This window comes from Bidens hawaiensis, unplaced genomic scaffold (genome assembly GCF_021521415.1).
Source record: "Bidens hawaiensis isolate Kalapana, Puna unplaced genomic scaffold, B.hawaiensis_p1.1 tig00032190_1, whole genome shotgun sequence".
In the NCBI taxonomy this organism is placed as follows: domain Eukaryota; kingdom Viridiplantae; phylum Streptophyta; class Magnoliopsida; order Asterales; family Asteraceae; genus Bidens; species Bidens hawaiensis.
The window spans coordinates 50,440-71,376 of record NW_027495480.1 but is presented as its reverse complement, the minus strand read 5'-3'; the positions used below and the strand labels follow the sequence as shown (position 1 = coordinate 71,376).

General features: G+C 32.3%; 2 protein-coding genes and 1 long non-coding RNA gene across 3 annotated transcripts; 1 reads left to right on the top strand and 2 right to left on the bottom strand.

Moving 5' to 3' along the window:
- The first annotated feature begins 2,353 nt into the window (after positions 1-2,353).
- On the top strand, positions 2,354-9,409 carry LOC143583260 (protein NUCLEOLAR FACTOR 1-like). Its single transcript, XM_077065612.1, has 25 exons — positions 2,354-2,476; positions 2,552-2,644; positions 3,564-3,708; positions 3,821-3,909; positions 3,989-4,151; positions 4,282-4,417; positions 4,493-4,607; positions 4,704-4,804; positions 4,907-5,038; positions 5,119-5,199; positions 5,284-5,459; positions 6,215-6,287; positions 6,410-6,469; positions 6,586-6,624; positions 6,708-6,796; positions 7,418-7,482; positions 7,693-7,739; positions 7,824-7,883; positions 7,954-8,025; positions 8,158-8,187; positions 8,459-8,553; positions 8,646-8,751; positions 8,846-8,908; positions 8,992-9,063; positions 9,147-9,409. Exons 1-25 carry the CDS (start codon positions 2,443-2,445, stop codon positions 9,219-9,221), a joined length of 2,211 nt encoding a protein of 736 aa, XP_076921727.1. The 5' UTR covers positions 2,354-2,442; the 3' UTR covers positions 9,222-9,409.
- A 1,120-nt stretch (positions 9,410-10,529) lies between these two features.
- On the bottom strand, positions 10,530-14,794 carry LOC143583255 (pumilio homolog 5-like). Its single transcript, XM_077065609.1, has 8 exons — positions 14,289-14,794; positions 14,023-14,182; positions 13,832-13,939; positions 12,828-13,040; positions 12,646-12,756; positions 11,766-11,960; positions 10,977-11,148; positions 10,530-10,889 (listed from the first exon to the last, which is right to left on the bottom strand). The coding sequence occupies exons 1-8, from the start codon at positions 14,792-14,794 to the stop codon at positions 10,825-10,827; spliced, it is 1,530 nt and encodes a 509-aa protein (XP_076921724.1). The 3' UTR covers positions 10,530-10,824.
- Positions 14,795-14,800: 6 nt separating this feature from the next.
- LOC143583258 (uncharacterized) lies at positions 14,801-20,136 on the bottom strand. Its single transcript, XR_013144134.1, has 3 exons — positions 20,014-20,136; positions 17,204-17,468; positions 14,801-15,046 (listed from the first exon to the last, which is right to left on the bottom strand). It is a non-coding gene; the product is annotated as an uncharacterized LOC143583258 (long non-coding RNA).
- Positions 20,137-20,937: the final 801 nt, after the last annotated feature.

Sequence of the window (20,937 nt, the reverse complement as noted above, 5' to 3'; positions counted from 1 at the left end):
TCTTGAATTGCCACCGATTTTTACTTGCGCCGCCGCTTTAAACCCAATGTTAAATGTTACGGGGGTTGAATGTGTGATAGACGAAATTTTTTCAGCCTTAGATATACATGAAGTTGACCCAAACTTTTCAACAGAGGCACAAAATGATTTTAACTTGAATTTTAAATTTATGTATGACTTTTATATAAATAAATATGGGTCAAACATACACATGCCTACGCCGGGGGGGTCTTCATCAAGTTCAAGTGCTCCTAGAGTACGAGACCCCATGATTAGCCTTATGAACACCGTTCGCAACGTAACGGCTAAAAAACAAAGGGGTAACACCCCTTCAAGCGAACTAGGAAGGTATAGTGCATATGATTTCTCTACCGGTTTATCCGAAGAGGAATATGGCACTTTTGATGTTTTGGCTTGGTGGAAGGTAAAGGAAACCGAGTTTCCGATTCTTGCCACCATGGCCCGTGATTTACTAACCGCCCAAGCTTCTACGGTAGCTTCGGAATCTGCTTTTTCTCTTAGTGGCAGGGTAATATCGGTGAGAAGAACAAGACTGAATTCGGAGTCGGTGGAGATGTGCATTTGCTTGAAGGATCACTTGGACTCAATCGATCGTGTTCAACACGTAACCACTCTGGAAGACGAAACACCACTTGATGTTCGAGTGCACGACGAACAAGAAGGCGTTTCTACAAGTAATTCTGATGAATAAGTCGCCACTCAATAATTACGACGAACAAGAAGGCTTTTATAGAAATAATATCTCACAACTTTATATTTATAAGTTTAATGTTTTGTTAGTTTGTTTTTGAATATTTTAAAACATGTAACCTTTTTTTTTTGAACTTCTTAAAGTAAATAAAATGAATTTTATGTTAATTGTTTTTTTTATTTAACATGTTATACAAATACGAGCAGCGGAAACGAAAAACGAAAAAAAAAATTATTTTTTACACTGTAACCGGTTGGAACCGGTTACAGTGTAAGAACCGGTTTAGGAACCGGTCAGAACCGGTTCCACCGGTTCCGGGTCCGAGGGTTGGGGAACCGGTTCGGTTCCCTAACCGGTTCCAACATGGAACCGGTTTACACAGTGATGTTGACTAATGGAACCGGTTCTGAACCGGTTCCGGTTCCTTTGACCAACCCGATTTGATCACCTATAGGTAGAGGTGCACAACTTGTTAATAATCCTTCGACAAAGTGGTTAAGGTAGACATTTAAAAACTATTAATAAAAAGGTATTAGGTTAAAAAATAGGGGGTTTAAGTAGAGGTGCATAAATTGGGTTTTTTCTAATACCCGGGTTCGGGTATGGAACCGGTTTCGGGTAGTCGAGTATTGAAAAATCGGGTATTGAGATAAATTGGGTAGGGTTCGGGTAGGGTATTAAGGAGAATAACTCAACCCTATGTACCCGGGTAGGGTATGATCGGGTTCGGATATTGGAACCGGGTACGACCGGGTATTAATACCCGGTTTTGAATTTATAATTTTTTTATACATTTTTTAATTTATTTAAAATTTAAATTTGCTTTGTAATGTATAAAATTAATTAAACTATATTACAAAAACCATAAATCTACTTAATTTTAAATTATTTACTTAGTAATATGCATTTTTCAAAACCTTAAACATAAAAGTTGTGAAGTAAACATAAAAATATACTATAAAAACTTATGTATTATTTCGGGTAGTAGAAAATTGGTATCAGGTATAACCGGGTATCGGGTATAGGGTATGACCAAGTCCGGGTATTTACTAGGTATAAATCGGGTACGGTTCCGGGTACGGGTATTGACCTTAAAATGCATACCCTATCCATACCCTACGGGTAGGGTCGGTTCCGGTTTCGGGTATAGAATATCTAGGAATAAAAAAACCGGTTCCGGGTATTTTTTTTTCGGGTCCGGTTCCGGGTACGGGTTTTTTGTGCACCTCTAAGTCCAGGTTTCAGGTTGGGCCAAAGGTTTCCTCTTGAGAGTGAAAGTCAGTGGCCCGTAAAGGTGGGCGAATAAACGGTTAACCGAGCCTAACCGAAAATCGAATCGAAACTGAACCGGCTTGAAACCATAGGTTTAGAAGCGGTTTGTAATTTTATTCACCAAAACCGGTTCCAAACTGAATAAAACCCAAACTAAAAGCGATCAAAACCTGAACCAAAACCAACCATAAATCAGTTTTATCTTTGTTGACCAAACTAAATTTTAAACCGGTTTGTGCATCTATTGACCGGTTAGTGATTCAAATGACATTCAGAAAATATATATGAAAGGAAAGAAAGTGTTAATAATAATAATAATAATAATAATAATAATAATAATAATAGGGTTTGAAAGGGTTTAAGCAAATAGAAAAGCAGCCTTGGTTTTGTTCTTCATCTTCTTCAATTAGTTATTGTTATTCTTAGCAGTAGAAGAGAAAGAGAAAGATTAAGGTGCTATGGCTAAACCTAACAAGTTCAACAACAAAAGAGGTAACACTCTATTTCTTATATATATATATATTTTCAATTGATTATTTTAATTCGGAAGAAGAATCATGTTTACAGGATTGAAGCGTTCGAAAGCAAACCAAGTCTCCTCGAACAAGCGTGCGAGAAGAAACCACCAGGCTGAAGAAGATGATAATCCAAGTGATTCAGGCAAGTCTAATTAGCTGTATTCATTAAGGAATTAGGGCTATTGTAAATGTATCATATCAGGTGGAGGACTTAATATTTAATTTCACTTACGTCTGTTAACCACCCGAACCGAACCGTTTAGTCAACAGTTTGTTAATTATTTAGACGAACGGACATGAACATATCATCTTTTGTTTGTTCATTTAAGTTCTTGAACGTTCGTTTATATTTGCTCTCTATATATCTTTTCGTGTTTTTATGTTCGCCTGTTGATGTCTGTGTGTTTATGTTTGTTCATTTAATAAACGAATGAATTATGAACAAAGTTTTTTGTTTATTTAATTAAAGGAACGGGCATGAACGTCATGATTTGTTAGTTCAAAAACGTTTAGAAACATTCATTTATGTTTGTCAATATATGTTCATTAATATATATTTGTTCATTTATGTTTGTTCGTTTAACTCATTTAACTATGTAATTCTTATATTTTTTTAAAAATAAAAGTGAATAAGAACCCATATCTATTTCTATCTTCGATGCTAAAAAGTAAACACCCTAATCGCCCTTCTGGTTAGTGGTTACTTTTAAAAACTAGTTTAGATGAATCGTGTGCTTTTAAGCAATTATTTTAGATGCGTTCAGTGTTTGTTGGACATTACTGGATACTTAATGAACAAACATAAACGAACACAAACAAACATCAATGAAAAATTGTTTTATATTTGTTCGTTTGTGTTCATTTAAGACTGTTCATTTACGTTTGTGTTCGTTTACGTTCGTTCATTAACTGTTCGTTAAGAATATGAACGAATGAACATGAAAAGGAAATTTTGTTCGTTTGACTGTTCGTCTTAGATGAACGAGCACACACATGCTCTTGTTCGTGTTCGTTCGGTTCATTTACAGTTCTAATTAAAGTTGATTGCTTATGAGTTTCAGGCACTTCAGCTGAGGAACACTCAAAAATAGTTTCAGAAGATGAACAGGAAGATGCTCATGTTTACAAAGAACCAACAATGTATGATAATTTGTTGAAGACACTTGGTTCAGCTAGTGAATCGACGGCTGATGCTTATAAGAGGAGGTAATCTGTTTCTAAGAATAATCAATTGTTGATGCTTTCAAAGTTAATATGATAACTGTTTGAAGTTTAAAGATTTAAGTTATAAGTTGTTGGATGCGTGTACTATGTGTAGGCAGCGCGCAGAAGAAGGTATAGATGACTCTGATGAAGATGAAGAAAATGGTTTAGAAGCTGTTGGTGGTTCTGAAGAAGATGAGGATGGTAAGAAGCACCAATTGTACCTTCCGTATGTCCAAGTTATCCAACTTCCTTTTTTAAATGTTTCTGTTTTGATGATTAGAGTCTGAAGGTGACGATGTTGACCCAAATGATACACAAGATGGTAGTTTGGCAGCCACTGAAGAACACAATGAAGATGATGATGAGGATGATGACGATGAGGATGATGAGGATGACGTTGGAGAAGAAGTAGCAGGAATTGCACAAGAATTAGAAAGCTCAAGGTCTTATGATATTTTTCTATTTGTTATTTGTTGAAACAGAAATTAAGAGTCAAATAGATGACATATATAATGTAGTCTCTGCACTAAAGGTCGAGTATTAAAATACCACTTTGTTATGATCTTTATGCAGTTCATTCTTTTCTCATCTGGAGTACAGATTATCAGCAGAAGAGGTTGAAAATCTTCCAACGAACAGAGGGAAATATAAATTTGGGGTTGAGGCAGCTAACTGCAAGTGGGCGACAACTAGAGAGCTGAATCTAGAGGTCATTTTTACCATTATTTAACATTTTGATTTTCTAATGAATAGTTAGTTAAATACTTTTATTAACAATCTGCAGACAAATTCTCCTTATGGTCTAAATATGAAGTTATATAACCATTATTTAAATACTTACACGGCATCTGGAGGTCAAGATCTTCATTCATCAAGACAAAGATCATTCTTCTCTCTTTGTAAGTTATTAATTTCTTGTTAATACAATGATTTATTGACAATTTGCCAACTTGCAATAACTGGAAGGTTAACTTCATATGTACTTGTTTAAATAGGCAACAGTTATCGTGATATCCTACATCACAACACAAAATCGTTTTATAATAAAGGAAGGGAAGAAGACTCAAATATCATGGATGCCTACTTGTTACACTCGGTGTGTATATTTCTATATTTGTTTATTAAACTAACATTAGCTCATATATAAACTGTTCTATTGTATTAACTAGAAGGGTGATTAAGGTTTTTATTAATGCAGCTAAATCACATATTTAAAACAAGAGAACTTGTAACAAAGAATGACAAAACATTGGCAAAGCAAAAAGAGTCAAAGGGTTCAGAAGTTTTAACCAATGAGAAGTTTCTTGACCAAGGTTTTACTCGTCCCAAGGTAAATATAAAATTAAAAAAAAACTCCTTATTATCACTAATATATCATTTTTGGATAATTTTTATTGTAATCGACTTCAGGTTTTGATATTATTGCCAATGGCAAGCATTGCGTACAGAGTAATTACTAAACTGATTCAGTTGACCCCTGAAGGGAATAAGGTGAGTTTAGATTTGACCAGAGAGTAACTTTTAACATATTAAAAGAATATAATTGGAATATGAATTTTGTTTTGATTTCAACAGGTTAATGTGGACCGCATTGATCGATTTGCTGGTGAATTTGGCGGTGGACCATCTGATGACCAAGAGGGCGAAGATGATATGTCCAAATCATGGAAAAAGTCAAAGCCTTCAGATTATCAGGCACTTTTTGGAGGGAACAATACAGATCATTTCATGATCGGTATCAAGTTTACCAAGTAAATACTTTTAGTTAAATTAACAGATCTGTTTACATAAGGTTTATGTTGTTGTGATGAGTTTGCTGTGTGTTCATTTAGAAATCAAAGACATGGACTTGTAAATGAACCTAACGAACACGGACGGGGCATGTTTGTGTTCGTTCATTTAACTTTAATCGACTTACCGAGCAAACGATCGAACACGAACTATTAAACGAACAGGGTTTTTTTGTTCGTGTTTGCTTGTTAAGAAAATGAACATGTTCGTGTTTGTTTATGTGTGTTCATTAACAATATAAATGAACGGACATAACTGAACATAGCTTCACAAATATAATTGAGCTATAACTAGTTAAAAGTAATGTGGAGATCATTGTGTTTGGCTTAAAAACTAACGAACTTAAACAGGTGTAAACTAATGGACATTAATGAACCTAAACCAATGAATGTTAAAGAAATTATATAACGGTCGTCAAGTGAACACAAATGAACGACCGAGACATATGTTCATGCTCGCTTGTTTAATTAAATGAACAAATTTTTTGTTCATGTTAGTTAGTTTATTAAGTAGACGAACATAAACGAACTTTACAGTTTCCACAGAATGGTTCAAGAACTGTTCACTTAACACTCTGTTCGTTTACATGCTTACATGACACTATATGTGTCCAATTTGTTAGGAAAGACTATTATGTTTTCCCTATGGTGTTTTTGATAAACCTCATTTATTATAATCGTGCTTTAATCTTTTTATTATCTTGTTTATTTTGTAGGAAGACCATAAAGTTGTACAGTGATTTTTATACCTCTGACATAATTGTTGCATCTCCTCTTGGTTTGATCACTGTGAGTTAATGAAAGCTATTATATTCATATATTTATTCAAATAATTTAAATTTGATGATGCTTTGTTTTTGATATATTGTTATTATTGTAAAATGTGAGCATTTTATCTGTTATTTTTCTAGAAAATTGGGGAGGCTGAAGCAGAAAAGGAAAAAGATGTTGATTATTTGTCTTCTATTGAGGTAATTCTTATTAATGTTATAACATTTAATTTTTGTTATCAAGGTATTTCACATGCGCACACACACTTATTTCTTGGTTATTACTTGCTAATAATATAAGGAACTGTTGTGAATAGGTGCTGATTATTGACCATGTAGATGTGATAACAATGCAGGTGAACTATCTAATAAGCATTTCTGTATAATTTGTTGTTATTTTGTTTATTAAAATGTAAAATATTCAACACCACTTGTGCAGAATTGGTCCCATGTGAATACTGTTGTTGAGCAGTTGAATCATATACCATCAAATCAACATGGAACTGATATAATGCGCATAAGACCATGGTATGTCATTTATGTGTATTATTATAAGCCGAGCTGAGGATGAGCTTGGGCTTGAGCTCAATTTTAAACGACCCGGCTGGGGATCGGCTTGTTTATTATAACCAGCTGAACTTAAACGAGCTGGCTCGTTGATTATAACCAGCTGAACATTCGAGCTCGAGCTAGCTCATGACTCGTCGAGGCGGCTCATTAATTTTTATTTGTTTTTCTTTTATACAAATATTGATATATAAAAGACAAAAATATAATTTTTTACATACATCTAATAAAAAATATATAAACAAGAAAATTTTATTACATTGTGTATTACTTTTGTTCTTTGTTTTAATTTGTTAGATCAAGTGGCATATTGTATGTACTGTTTTAGTTTTTTTCATATTTTGGTATGCTATTTTTTTTTATTTGGTTTAGAAACGGAACCGAACAAACTCTTTTGGATATGAGCTTTTTTCAAGCTAAGCTTTTTTCGAATGTACTTTGAGTGAGACACAAACTTTTTAAACGGCCCTACGTGTATATCTGTTTATCTTTAATAGCTTAAATAAATATAAATATATTTTAACACAAGATTTGATTTTAAAGTATTTTTTAAGTCTCTTTTCTAACCGTCTCGATGCATAGGTATCTTGATGGACAAGCTCGGTTTTATCGACAGACAATTATTTTAGGGTCTTATATAAATCCAGGTAAGATTCTGTCATTTCTGTTCTGATAATTTGTCTTTCAAGTATTTAATAAAAATCTAGCATACATAATTAAGGTTAATTATCGTTATTCTAAAACAGTTGGGACTTCATATATGCATTTTATTTATTTATTTATATATTTATTTATTTCATATATGATATTATGATGATATTTGAATTTATCTTGTTTTGTTTTGTTTTCTTAAATAGATATTAATGTTTTGTTTAACAACCATTGTCCCAACTATGAAGGAAAGGTGAGAATATATCATTTATGCCGTGTAAATGTAATAAAATTTAAAAGTTGAGACAAATTTGTAAAAGTTTGAAGTTTATTGCAGGTAAAATTGTTACATGAACACAAAGGTGTTCTTCCAAAGGTTTTGCTTCAAGTGAGCCAGGTTTGTATTATCAACATCTTTAAATCTATATCTATTTTAAACTGTTATTATGATTTTTTTTAATGGTCAGATTTATGAGCGTATTGATACCGAATCAATAGAGGATGAGCATGATGCCCGTCTTGATTACTTCAAGAAAAAGGTATCATTTTTCATTTTCCTTTCTAGTTTTTTTATTTAATAAAATGTATCTTTATCAGGCCCATGGGCCCAGCCTATGGGCTAGTAACCACAATAATAAGCCCATTTGACATTTTTATGTTTGCTGTTTTAGGTCTTCCCAAAAATTAAAGATTCTGTCCAGGTATTGTAATTATCATAATCCATAAATTAAATGAAGATATGGAGATTTGAACCGTTTTTATATAAACGGGTCGACCCAGAGACTTCAAAAGGGTATAATAGGAAAAGTTAGCTTTAAGGAAACATGCCAAACGTCTCCAAATTTGTGATTTTTCCAAAGTATTATAATTTTTATAATTATATTAAAGGCTACTTTTCTATTAAGGGTATAATAGGAAAAAGTTAGTTAAATGATGTAATTTTGTAAATTATAAATTTTTTGTTTGATGCAGGGTGGGATTATGATATTTATTAGTTCTTACTTTGAGTTCGTTCGTGTACGGAATTTTTTAAAGTCACAAGATGCATCCATGTGTCTAGTTGGAGAGTGAGTTACCAAGATACCTTTTCTTTTCTATCTTATTATAAGTCTTAGTTCAATCATTTGTTATTTTTTTTTGACGTTTTCGATCTCTTTAGGTACACACAAAATAGTGATATATCCCGTTCACGAGCTTGGTTCTTTCAAGGAAAAAAGAAGATAATGCTGTACACTGAGAGGGCCCATTTTTATCATCGATACAAGGTATATTAAGCTCCTAGATTTGACCCATTTGAGCGTTATCTTTTTCAGTCAAATCTTTTAGTTTAACTGGTTTGACGTGTTTTATTAAAAACAGATTCGCGGGATTCAGAATTTGATAGTTTATTCTCTTCCTGAGAGAAAAGAGTTCTACCCTGAGGTATGTTCTTCAAACCCTAATTTTTTCATTATTTTGATTTTATTCGTCAAGTATTAGTTATAAATATTATTGTGTGATTTCAGATTGTTAACATGCTTGATGGATCAGATGGCATGAACTGCACAGTTCTCTTCTCTCGCTTTGACCGTCTCCGGGTAACCATTTTGACTTTCTGATAATTATTTTTTCTTTTTAAGCTAATTATATGTTACTTATTTTTTACTTGTATTTTGTTCAGTTGGAGAGAATTGTTGGTACCACACCGGCCAAACGAATGGTGACATCAGATAAGCGTATATTTACTTTCTGTTGATATAACGCAGACGAGATTTATGATTTAAATTTTGCATACTTATGAGTATATGGTTCGGCTTCTAATTGGATGTTTCAGAGTTTTAGGGTTTCTTTTTGGTCATCTGAGGTTTTTTTGGTAATAGAAACATTGATGATTGGCAGTTTACTTCTTTATTGATTGTATCTGTACCGAAAACTCCTTTGTTTTTTTTTTCCTTCAAAATAGGGGATTATAAGTAGCATAAGTTACGTGTTTTATATATTTAGTTACAAAAACGTAATTATTAGCCACGGAACAAGTATAACACAGTGACCACAAAAAAACGTTATTATTAGCCGCCAACTTATTTCTGTACATATTCTTTACTTTATAGTTTTAGTGTCTAGTAACATATATGGAAAAACACATAATATTTTTTAAAAAAATCGGCCTCTGGGGAGGGCAGCCCCTAAGCAGTCGGGCTGGCCCCAGGTAGCATACAAGCTTGCTCATCATTACAAAGCAATATAAACTAGCATAACAATAATATGCAAGAGTATCTAGATATCCATCCCCAACAAACAATTAGGAACCCTTGCAAGCAAAGTTTGATAAGCCCAACATAAAAGAGATCTAAAAACATGATACGTATGATGCTTATTAGTTATTTGTACTACAATATAAATATATACATAGTTGGAAATCCTATTGACCAAAGGTCTGATGTTTAAAATCTTATAAGAGCATCTTCAATGGTGGGGTTTGTATCCCTTGACCAAAATGCGTGGTATAGAACAAAGGAGGAAGCGGACGAGTGGCGATGTGGACATCAAGTCCCCTGCTCTCTCATACACACGCAATTCTAATAATTGTAAATGGGAAAGTTTGATGTTGTATCGGAGATGCTCTAAAATATCTATGATTCTAAGCTACAAACCAGATCAGTAAAATTAAACTACTTACTACTTGAAAAATCAGTATTGGTCCACCCCTTTAGTTTCCGGTCAGTCCGGTTGAACAAGCCAATCTAATGTTTTTTTTTTTAATTTAATTTAATTTAATTTAATTTTATATATCAATATAATAATTTCATAATGGCCGCTTACTTTTAGTTCTATAGAACAAAACCAAAAACCAAATAGCTGATACAAACTAAATAATCTATGAAATATATGTTCTCTTTTCTTGAACACCACTTAATTGAGATATTATGTAAGTAATACAAATGTAAATATATGTTAGAATGGTTTATCCATAGAAGTTACGATATAAAAACCTGATATGACATGATAATGCGATCGAATATAGAGCACACGCTATCACTCATCTAGCCTACCTAGCATGCATTACCACTCTACATACACATAATGGCATAAACACAAATAAGTAACACATAAAACCACCTTTTTATCCTAAATATAGTTGAACCACAATTTATAAGATAAAACCATGTACTTTGGCCATTTACATAACTAAGAAGGATATATATATATTCTGAATTTCTGACTAACCCCCCTTGTATTTTGCATAAAACTATCAAACTATAAAAGGTTCATTTCCTAAAACGCGACATTTAGTAACTTTCTTTGTTTCTTAAAAGACTAATAGTCGGCTTGTGCATGATCAGACACTTCAACCGAAACTATACAGAATGGCGATTTCCACCACTCATCGGCTGCTGCAAGTTTGAACCCGACGCCTCAATTTCTGCAAGCCATAAAAAAAATCCAAAATTTCAAGATATTAAATGGCAAAAACTAAGGGCAATAAGTAATTTTAGTATAGGGTATATACCTGTACCATAGGATTGTTCAAAGCGAGCAACGATATGTTTGCCGTATGTATATTTCTTCAACATATCAAGATGAAGTTTTATACGACTTAGCAACGATGCCCGTTGGTGACCACTGCATACTCGAAGAACCTTTTGGACCACATAATTTGCATATTGGTCCTTCACCATCACCTAAATACATTAAAAAACAACACGTTTAAAGACATGTTGTAGATGTGCAATTTCAACTCATTAACTTATAAACAGGTAGATTCAGAGAACATTTAGAGTAAATTTCATACTTTTCGTTCTTAAACTAAGGAAGTTACAGAAATCATCCTTATATGCTGTAAGAGTTTACGTCTTTCCCTCTTAAGGGCGTGAAGTTTGTCCATTAAGGATAGTAGGACGAAAATGACCTCACATGCAAGGCACATGAATGGACTTGGCAGACGTTCGTTTGAGGAAAGGACATAAACTGTTAACATATGAACATAACGGATGGTTTCTGTAGTTTCCATAGTTCGAGAACAAAAATTGTAATTTAATAACATTTATCTTCACCAACAGGTCAACCAAAAAAAAGCTTAAAAGGGTGAAACGGGTCGAAATAGTAAGCTTTTAAACATGTTTGACATACTAGTTATTCATAAAAAAATCAAATATTTTGAGCTAAAAGTGTTCAGGTCAAATCCCACCCAACACGCACCAAAAGTTACACGTTTTGACCCATTTTCCAGCCTGCCTGTTTTGTCACCTCTATGGGTCAACAAAAGTCAATGATGGCATTAAAACTTAACTAGACTCACCAATAAGTTATCATTGCCATTAACAGTATCAGTAATCTCTTTAATCATGAGTTGCCTTGCATCGTCATCACCATATTCCAAACATTTTTCAATAACATTTGATGCATACTTGTGTTGGCTTAATTGCACGATATGGCCGGCCAATTTGTGTACAATTTGGCTTCTTTCCTCTGGTTTCCGTTCCACCAACAGATACTGTGAGTACCGTACCACAATAAGATAATTAGTTATAATAATAAGATAATTGGTTATTCGAGTGTTTTAGCAATTCTGATTATTTGATTAACTAACAAATAAGTTGAGCAAAAAGGACATTCTTTTATATCACTAAAGTGTAAATTTCAAACGGGACGATATATTTTTTAAAAGTTGTAATAACATTTTTCAATAATTTATTTCTTAATCTCTAAAAAAGTATCATCTAAAACTTTAAGTCATTTTTTTTTCTATAATCTTATCTGAAAGATTCGATGAAAAAAATATATTTTAACTTTTAAGATAGGGTAAAAATATAAAATAAACATAACAATCAATATAGTTATAACAATAAGATAATTTGTTTGATGTGCTTTTACAATCTAAAGTTGCAGTAATAAGATAATTAGTTGTTTTGTGTGTTTACAATTCTGATTATTTGATTAACTAAAATAAGTTGACCAAAAAGAATAATCTTTTCTAACGATAATATATTTTCATTAGTTATAATAATATTTTTCTGTTAAGTTATTTCTTAAATTCTAACAGAGGTATTATCAAATTCTTTGAAGTTATTTTTTTTCCATAATATTAACTGAAAATGTAAATGAAACAATAACAACTTAAAAATTGGAAGGAAAAAGTATTTTAAAATTAGGTAATTTAGTCACATCATGGAACAAACCTGAGCTACATAATTGCCATACTGATCTTGTGCAAGACCATAAACCGAGTCCAAAATCTCGTCCACTATAAATTGGCTTTCTAGTTCATCAGTTGAACACTCTAATGCCCTCTATAAGAAAATAAAATAAAAATAAAGCAACTTTTTAAGTAATGTCTATGAAATATAAAATAGTAGTTTACCTGAATGACACGGCAACCAAACGGATGCCTTGAAGCTGATTCAACGTGACCACGAAAAGATGATGTCACCACTTTGATGTGTTCGGTTGGCAAACATTCTATACACTTTTGTATCACATGATTTCCGTATTGATCACAAACACATTTTAAAACATGGTCCTTGAGTTCATGCACAATCTTGATTTTTTGTTCTAGGTCAAATACTTCAAGGGCCTATGAAAGATTAAAACATGTCTTGAAAATAAGTTTAAAAAATGAAAGATTAAGCGGGTGGGGCTGTAAACGAGCCGAGCCAAGCCAGGTTGGCCTCAGGCTCTGCTCGTTTAGAAACTGAGCCGAGGGTTGGCTATCTTAACAAGCTGAAATGTTGAGCTCAAGCCGGCTCATAAAAAACTCAATGCGGATCGTGTATATAAAAAGTGTAGTTTACACATATAGATATATGTAAATGAAAAAAAAATATTACCTTTAATATAAACATAATGTGTAATTAATAAACTACAAAAGTTACAATTTATAAATTTATATACATTATAATTTGGGTTATACTTTTGGGTAATAATTATTATATAATAAACTTGGGCTTTAGTTTAAACAAGCTGAAGTGTAATCAATAAGCAAAGCTAAACGAGCCTAACGAACGAGCCAACAAGCCAAACTTACTTGGCTCGTTTACAAACGAGCCGACTTTGAGCCACAAGCTGCCAGCTTTTTGAACAACACTAGTCCGACAAGGCTTTAGTCCATTTGTTTAGTTTTTTTGTAATAGCTAATTTGTTAATTATGATTAGAAAAATAATATTGTTGTGACTACAATCAAGATATACAAATAAAAACAATTTAGGAGGTTGTATGCATTAAAATAGATTTTGGCGACTTTCAAGCCTCGCCCAAGTGACTATTTTGACCCGGCGGCCTCTTTTCGCTAATTTTTTTATTTGACCATAAAACACCGCCCAGATCGACCCAGTCAACAAATTAAAACAAAAAAAACTAAAAATTACCTTTTGTATCACACGACAACCGTACATATGCAAAGTCAAAGTCAATATTTGACCTTCAAGCAGGTTCCCAAACTCCCTCCTCTGCTCAGCATTTCCATACTCTATCATCTAAAATTCACCAAAGATCAAAACTTTAACGGTTGAAATTAGTCAAACATTCAACATTTTCATGGTCAACAGTCAACACTCACCTTCTGAATAACATAATTTCCGAAAACATTGGTTATCAACTTTGAAGCATGAGGAATAACTTCTTTAAATATGGATTCTCTCTCCTCATTGCTACAAAATTCCAACTTTTGTTGAATAAATCGACTTCCATATTGATGAACACTGCACAAATTATTATAAAAATTAAGAATGCATTATAAAAAGCAGCAGACAGCTTAAAATTATTAAAAAGCTTAGAACTTGCCTAAATTCAACAATGTGCCCGCAAACTTCCGATAGCTCTAACCTTCGACCTTTACCCGATTTTATCTCTTCAAGAAGCAAATCCGTTTTCGAATCGTTAAAAACATAATTACCATTATGCCCCTTCTGTCCACCATAAGGAGACTGCGGCGTTAACGGACTAGCATCGGGTGGATTAAAATAATAAGGATTTGTGGGGCCCACAACCCCTAAAAATCGTGACGCATGATCTTCCCACCAAACGGATACCCCAACACACCCAAAGTTGACCCCGGAAGGTTGACTTTGACCCATGTTGCCAAAAGGCGTTGGAAATGGGTTATTATAGAGATACCCGGATGCGTATGGTGAAACGGGTTGCGAGTTGAAACAATACGCGAACGGTTGAGGGTAATATCCCGCTGGTATCATATATGGGTACACTGGAGTCTCAGGAGTCATATACCCGAAGCCCGATGAAGAAAAATTGGCGGGATTCTGAAGAAACTGATTTGGGCCAACATAAGTTTGAGGTGATGACATGGTTTGAGGGTGGGGGCGGGGGCCCATTTGGACGGCTTCGTTTTCTAAATTTGGAAGATTTGATATGTTAAGTGAATCTATCCTATTTCTTATATCAGAAATATTAACATTAGAAGCACCAATAATGAAACCATGGTCTTGTGAGTGAGTATTTGAACTTGGGTTCACGGATGGGTTAATTACCATATTGCCCCCTGTTTCGTATGTTGATTGTGGACTTGAAACAATGGCTGTCGGCGGGTTGGAGTCAGCATGGTTACCTGTTTCTGCGTTTGGTTCCTGTATAGAAATATACTTTGTGTTTATAACCATAAATATTCATGTGTATATATATATATGTGTGTGTGTGTGTGTGTATAGGATGAGTATCATTACAGAACTATTAAATTATTTAAGAACTTGAAGGAACCCTTTAAAACTAACGTTTTTTATAAAAAAATTTGTATGTTAATGTTATTTGAGTGTAGTTTTATCATTTTTTATATTTACATTTACGATTACAATTTTGAAAATTAGTTTTTTATACATATCTGTGTTTTGTTTTACACCTATGTAAATTTGTTAGTACATAAATTTAACATATATGTAAACTTGTGATTAATGTATGTAATCAAAAACTTTTATATAAAATATGATAAACCTACTCTTAAATAATGTTAATATATAAAAAAAATAAAAAAAATGTTTGGTTGTTTTGAATTCCTAATAGTTCTTAACTTTTTTAGAGTTCTTAAATGATACCAACATATATCTATACTATATATAATGTATGAAAGGAGAGCAAATTAAGACACTTGGTTTTAAGGGATTTACAAATCAATCAACACATGATACAACCTTTAATGCATTTAGGATAAGGGCAAACTTGTCCACTAAAAGAATCAAATACGGTTATTAAAAAATACTTACAAGATTAACCCCTTTACTTTGCTTAACTTTTGTAAATTTTAAAAATAGTTACAACTATGATCCTTGATCTTTCACTCATATGTGATTTTTATTTTCATTTTTAACTCAACTTCCATCATGATTTTTAAACGCTAATTACTTTTTCATACGTTAATATTTTTTTAAAGAAATTTCATAATAAAAACGAGCATGTTTTTCTCTTTAATTTGAGTATCATATTGTTATAGTTTTTTTTTTCATTTAAAAAATAACATTTTACGTATGAGCGTTTGCGGTCTGGTTTTCATGATTTTCACATTAAAACGCGGGTCAAACCGTCAGTAACCGGTTTTTGTCGTCGAAAACCGAAACGAACCTTTGAAAATTGAAAACAACCGGCCAAAAGTTAATGAAAAAACTCAACGATGAAATCAAACCAATGACCCGTTTAAACATTTTTCGGTTTCAAATCGAACAACGAACACCATAAACTTGTTACATGGTTACAAAGGTATGTGTTCCCGCTGCATCGCGCGGGTACACGTCTATATATATATATATATATATATATATATAGGGGGAGGGATATTTTGAGAACCATAGTGAGTTGTAAGAACTTTAAGAACTCAATATGGACCACACATTTAATTAAATGAGTATGGAATATGTGGATGAGAATAAATCTGATTAAAAAATTAACCAGGAGAGAGAATAAGTATTTTTGATGATTACACAAGTTTAAATGTTAGTTACACATGTGTAATAAATCGATTCGGTGTGTAAAAAAATACTGTAATTTTTTGTACATTACTTACATTTACGTATTACACATGTGTTAAAAAAATTAAAAAAAAAATTGTTACGTTGAGTTCTTAAAACTCAAAGCGGTTCTCAAAAAAAAATCAATCCTATATATATATATATATATATATATATATATCTTTATGTATGTCTTAAACAAATGTAAATATATAACTATTATAAATATTTATGTGTATTATAATATATACGTATACACGCTAATGAAAGACAGAAAATGATTGGCGGGTAAAGGGTTACAATGGGCCAAAGAAGTTGGTTGATGAAAAACAATTTTGGTCCAAATATATTTAATTGGCATGCCAAATACCATTTCAAAATATAATATTACTAGCTTGAGACTCGCGTACTACATGAGTAATTCCTCAAAAAAATAATATTTATTAATTAAGCGAAATACAAAAAAAATAAACTTATCATTTATTTTTAAGAGACAACCGTTGTACAGTCGTGTTTAAAACAATTGAAGTATTTATATAGTTATTTTCATCCTTCAAATTAGTATTTAAAAGTTATCAATTAACAAATAAATGGTAATGAACGATTTTAGAGATTTATGAATTACAAACACATAGGAATTAACGAAAACCAGAATCAACACATTCAATCAAATAATTTAATTTATCACATCGAAACACCCAAAAATTGTAACTTGAGTATAAACTCGACACCATAAAAAAGATTCCTTTTTTAAAATATCTTCATAAAATTAAAATAAAATAAGCTTACCCGTTTCGGGGATCTCCCGTCATCCAACTCTTCTTTATGAGTAGAAAGATTACTAGACTTGAGGTTTCCAATGGCTGCAAATGAACCTTCAACGGTTGGAGGTGCACTTCCGCTTCGAATAGGTGGTAGATTACCCCTTTGCCCTTGGAAACTCCATTTTCTGCTAGCTTCAGTTTTCTGAATCGGTCCTTCAAGCATTTTGATCCGAAGAGCGTTTAAAGTTTCAACACATAGGTGTTATGAAGTTGAAGGCTTCCTCTTTTGGCTGAAAATATATATAGGCAAAGAAATATGATATGTAATACGGTATTCAATTTTAGTTAGAGAATCATATGTAACCATTGGATCAAACTCGTATCCACCGTTGATTAGGCAATGGTTTTCTTAAAATGGCGAGTGACGTCGACTCATAGTTAATGCAAAAACAAATTCTAACAAACTTATTTGACTTATCTTTTTACAGGGGTGTAAACGAACCGAGCTGCTCGTGAGCCACTGTAAATAAGCTCACTAAAAGCTCGAACCGAGCCGAGGTTAAACGAGTTCTAAGCTCATATTGGAGCTATTTTTATTAATAAACCAGCTTGAGCTTCAGTTATCGAGCTAGTGAGCTTAAATGGGGCTATTATTTACAACTTTTATTAGTTTATTAAATATATATCTACATATAATTAATATCATATGCAAAATTACAATAAAATAGCTAGCTCATATTATATTATGTTATGTAAGAAAAGTAAAACAAGCAAATGCACCCTGTATAATCTCACTCATAGCAGAGTTATTTGTAGCGTCTGGGGTATATATAAAAAGTATAATTTAAATATATATAAAAATAATTACAAAATAAAGAAAAATAATATTACATAAATTAAGGAGCCGATCCCGAGCTTGAAAAACTACTCACTAGCCGAGATCAAGCTACAGAAATAAAACTCTAAATAAGTCAAGCCCGACCTCTCTTTTGCTAAGCGAGCCGAGTCCGGGCTCGGTTTGTTACACCCTTTGTTTCTGATAGTTTGAATTTTAAATGGTGTGAAAAACATTAATGTGTCAGCAATTTGCTCATGTAACATGTGAACTCTAGGAAAAATCATATGCAACACGTATTGGCTGTTCAGAGTTATTAAATACCATTTTGGAGTCTACAACCTATGTATTTTTCTTATGACAATAACGAGTATCATAATATATATTTTTATGATTAGTGATTACCTATGTTAGTAACATAATCTTGGTTTTATAGGGGTCCTAGAAGCCGAGGCACCAGATATTTATAAAGCACTTGTAAATTAATTCTAGATAACACATTCGACTTGTTAATCTATTGCACCTGTAACTAAGAATTCCAAAAACAGAGATCACACATGAACCTTTGTTGAAAAAAAAATGTCGTTTTGCGTTAGTTGACTTCGATGATTCCCAGAAACCATCACCCTTACACCAAAGCTTCAAAATTTAAAGTTATTTTAGTTCCATTAGCTTAATTTTCTTATAATATTTTTATAAACAAATAATAAAACCAATAAAGCTTAGCAAAAAACCCAATTAGTCCTGTATATCTAAGAATAAAAATCACGCTTTCTTTACAAGTTAACCAAAATCCCTACTCAACTCAAAGAAACACAAAAATACAAACTTTATTTAAGAATCAACATAAGCTTATGAAAAACTTGCATAATGCAAACAGACAAAAGGGTATTGAACAGCTTATAGCTTCAAATTCAAGAACCCTAAAACTTAAAAACAATCTTTCTTGGCAAAATTCAAGAACTTATTATTAAAGAACCAAAATTCTTCCAAGGGTTTGTCTTATACAACCGATTACCAACCTCAAATTCCTCAAAATTAACAAAAACCCATATGAAGAAACTTGCATTATGCAAACAGGAAAAAAGGGTATTGAACAACTTATAGCTTTAAACTGGAAGAACCCTAAAACTAAAAAAAAAAAATAAAAACGAACTATCTTTTTGGGCAAAATTCAAGAACTTAATAAAGAACCACAATTCTTACATGGGTTTTGTATTAAATAGTTGATTACTAACCTCAAATTTCTCAAATTTAACAAAAACCCATATGAAAAAACTTGCATTATGCAAACAGGAAAATGGACATTTAACAGCTAATAATATCAAATTGGAAGAACCTTAAACAATCTTTTTGGGCAAAATTGAAGAACTTTTTATCAAATAACCAAACTTATTACCCGGCTCTGTCTTAAACAACTGATCACCAACCTCAAATTCTACAAATTAAATAAATAAAAAAACATATGAAATTATTTGCATTATGCAAACAGGCAAAAGGGTGTTAAAGAGCTTATGGCATCAAATTGGAAGAGCCCTAAAACTCAAAAACCATCTTTTTGGGTAAAATTCAAAAACCTTTCATTACAAACCAAAATTCTTACATGGGTTTTCTCTAAAACAACTGATTACGAAACTCAAAATCCTCAACAACAACAACAACAACAAAAAAAACACATATGAAAACACTTGCATTATGCAAACAGGCAAAAGGGTATTGGACAGCTTATATCATCAAATTGGAAGAAACTTAAAACTCAAAAAACAATCTTTTTGGACTTAATTCAACGACTTTCAATAAAGAGTCAAAATTCTTACATGGGTTTTGTCTTAAACAACTAATTACCAACCTCAAATTAACAAAAAACCCATATGAACAAAACATGCATTATACAAACACACAAAATAACACACCTTCAAATTGTAAAAACCCTAAAACCCAAAACACAATCTTTTTGGGCAAAATTCAACAACTTTATATCAAAGAATCAAAAACCTCACCTGGGTATTTATTGCCTTAGTCAGCTGAATAACCAAGTTCTTAAAACCCTAGATTCTCTCTGTTTGATGATGACAACATAAAAAGGTGTTGAAAATGAAGTTAAGTGGGACTTTCTTAATATTCATTCTAGCTCAAGTTTCTTGGATTATTATTAATTAAATATAGTAAAAAACACTCAATTCAATCTACTTGGAATATCTTGTTGGCAAAAAGTTGTGTGTACGACACATTTTGATTATGTTATTGCCATAAAAATATTGTTTTATATGATTTTAATCACTATATTACCGGGGGAAAAAAGAATCTATGTTTTGTAAATTATTTGTATAAATGTATATTATTTGTAAATATGTTTATTTCAAGTCTTTTTGACAATATCCATGACACGAAGATGAACGAGTATTGAGTTATTTTATCTACTTGTTTTAATAAATGAGTCGTGTTTTGATTAAATGAGTCATGTTTGAGTTGACGTGTTTAATTAAACATGGCCGTCATGCCCATGTGATTAAATTAAACATGGTTGATCGGCCTCCTATTTAATTAAACAGGTCAATTTACTAGCTGATTTTTCTACAGCTCACTAACTAGATTAACTCGTTTGTAACTTAATTATTATTGTCCAACATGTTTGACATATTTAAATAAATGGTTAAACAAGTTTTGTTTGGATTACAACGTTTTAAATGTGTGTGCAATTGATAATTTTTACACACATAAAAATATGATCATGTTCAAACTAAAACAATTCAACGAGCCAACTTCACAAAATTGATTCACAATGATAAGTACCATGCAAGGTTTAGCATTCTGTCTTAAATACACATACATGCACTTGTATCCGTGCCGATTTAGCATATTTGGTACGAGTGTACGACTATCGGTACTCATTTTTGTCGAATGTTGGTACAGGTACGGGTACG

What these genes read in the sequence shown, in the direction of transcription:
- LOC143583255 (XM_077065609.1), bottom strand. Translation starts at nt 14,794, where the DNA reads ATGGGCCCCCGCCCCCACCCTCAAACCATGTCATCACCTCAAACTTAT. An exon ending in AAATCGGGTAAAGGTCGAAG is followed by an intron (nt 14,183 to 14,288) that starts GTTAGAGCTATC and finishes CATTCTTAATTT; the next exon opens with TTATAATAATTTGTGCAGTG. An exon ending in GAAATTATGTTATTCAGAAG is followed by an intron (nt 13,940 to 14,022) that starts GTGAGTGTTGAC and finishes GGTGAATTTTAG; the next exon opens with ATGATAGAGTATGGAAATGC.
- LOC143583260 (XM_077065612.1), top strand. Translation starts at nt 2,443, where the DNA reads ATGGCTAAACCTAACAAGTTCAACAACAAAAGAG. An exon ending in ATCGGTATCAAGTTTACCAA is followed by an intron (nt 5,460 to 6,214) that starts GTAAATACTTTT and finishes TTTATTTTGTAG; the next exon opens with GAAGACCATAAAGTTGTACA. An exon ending in TAGATGTGATAACAATGCAG is followed by an intron (nt 6,625 to 6,707) that starts GTGAACTATCTA and finishes CCACTTGTGCAG; the next exon opens with AATTGGTCCCATGTGAATAC.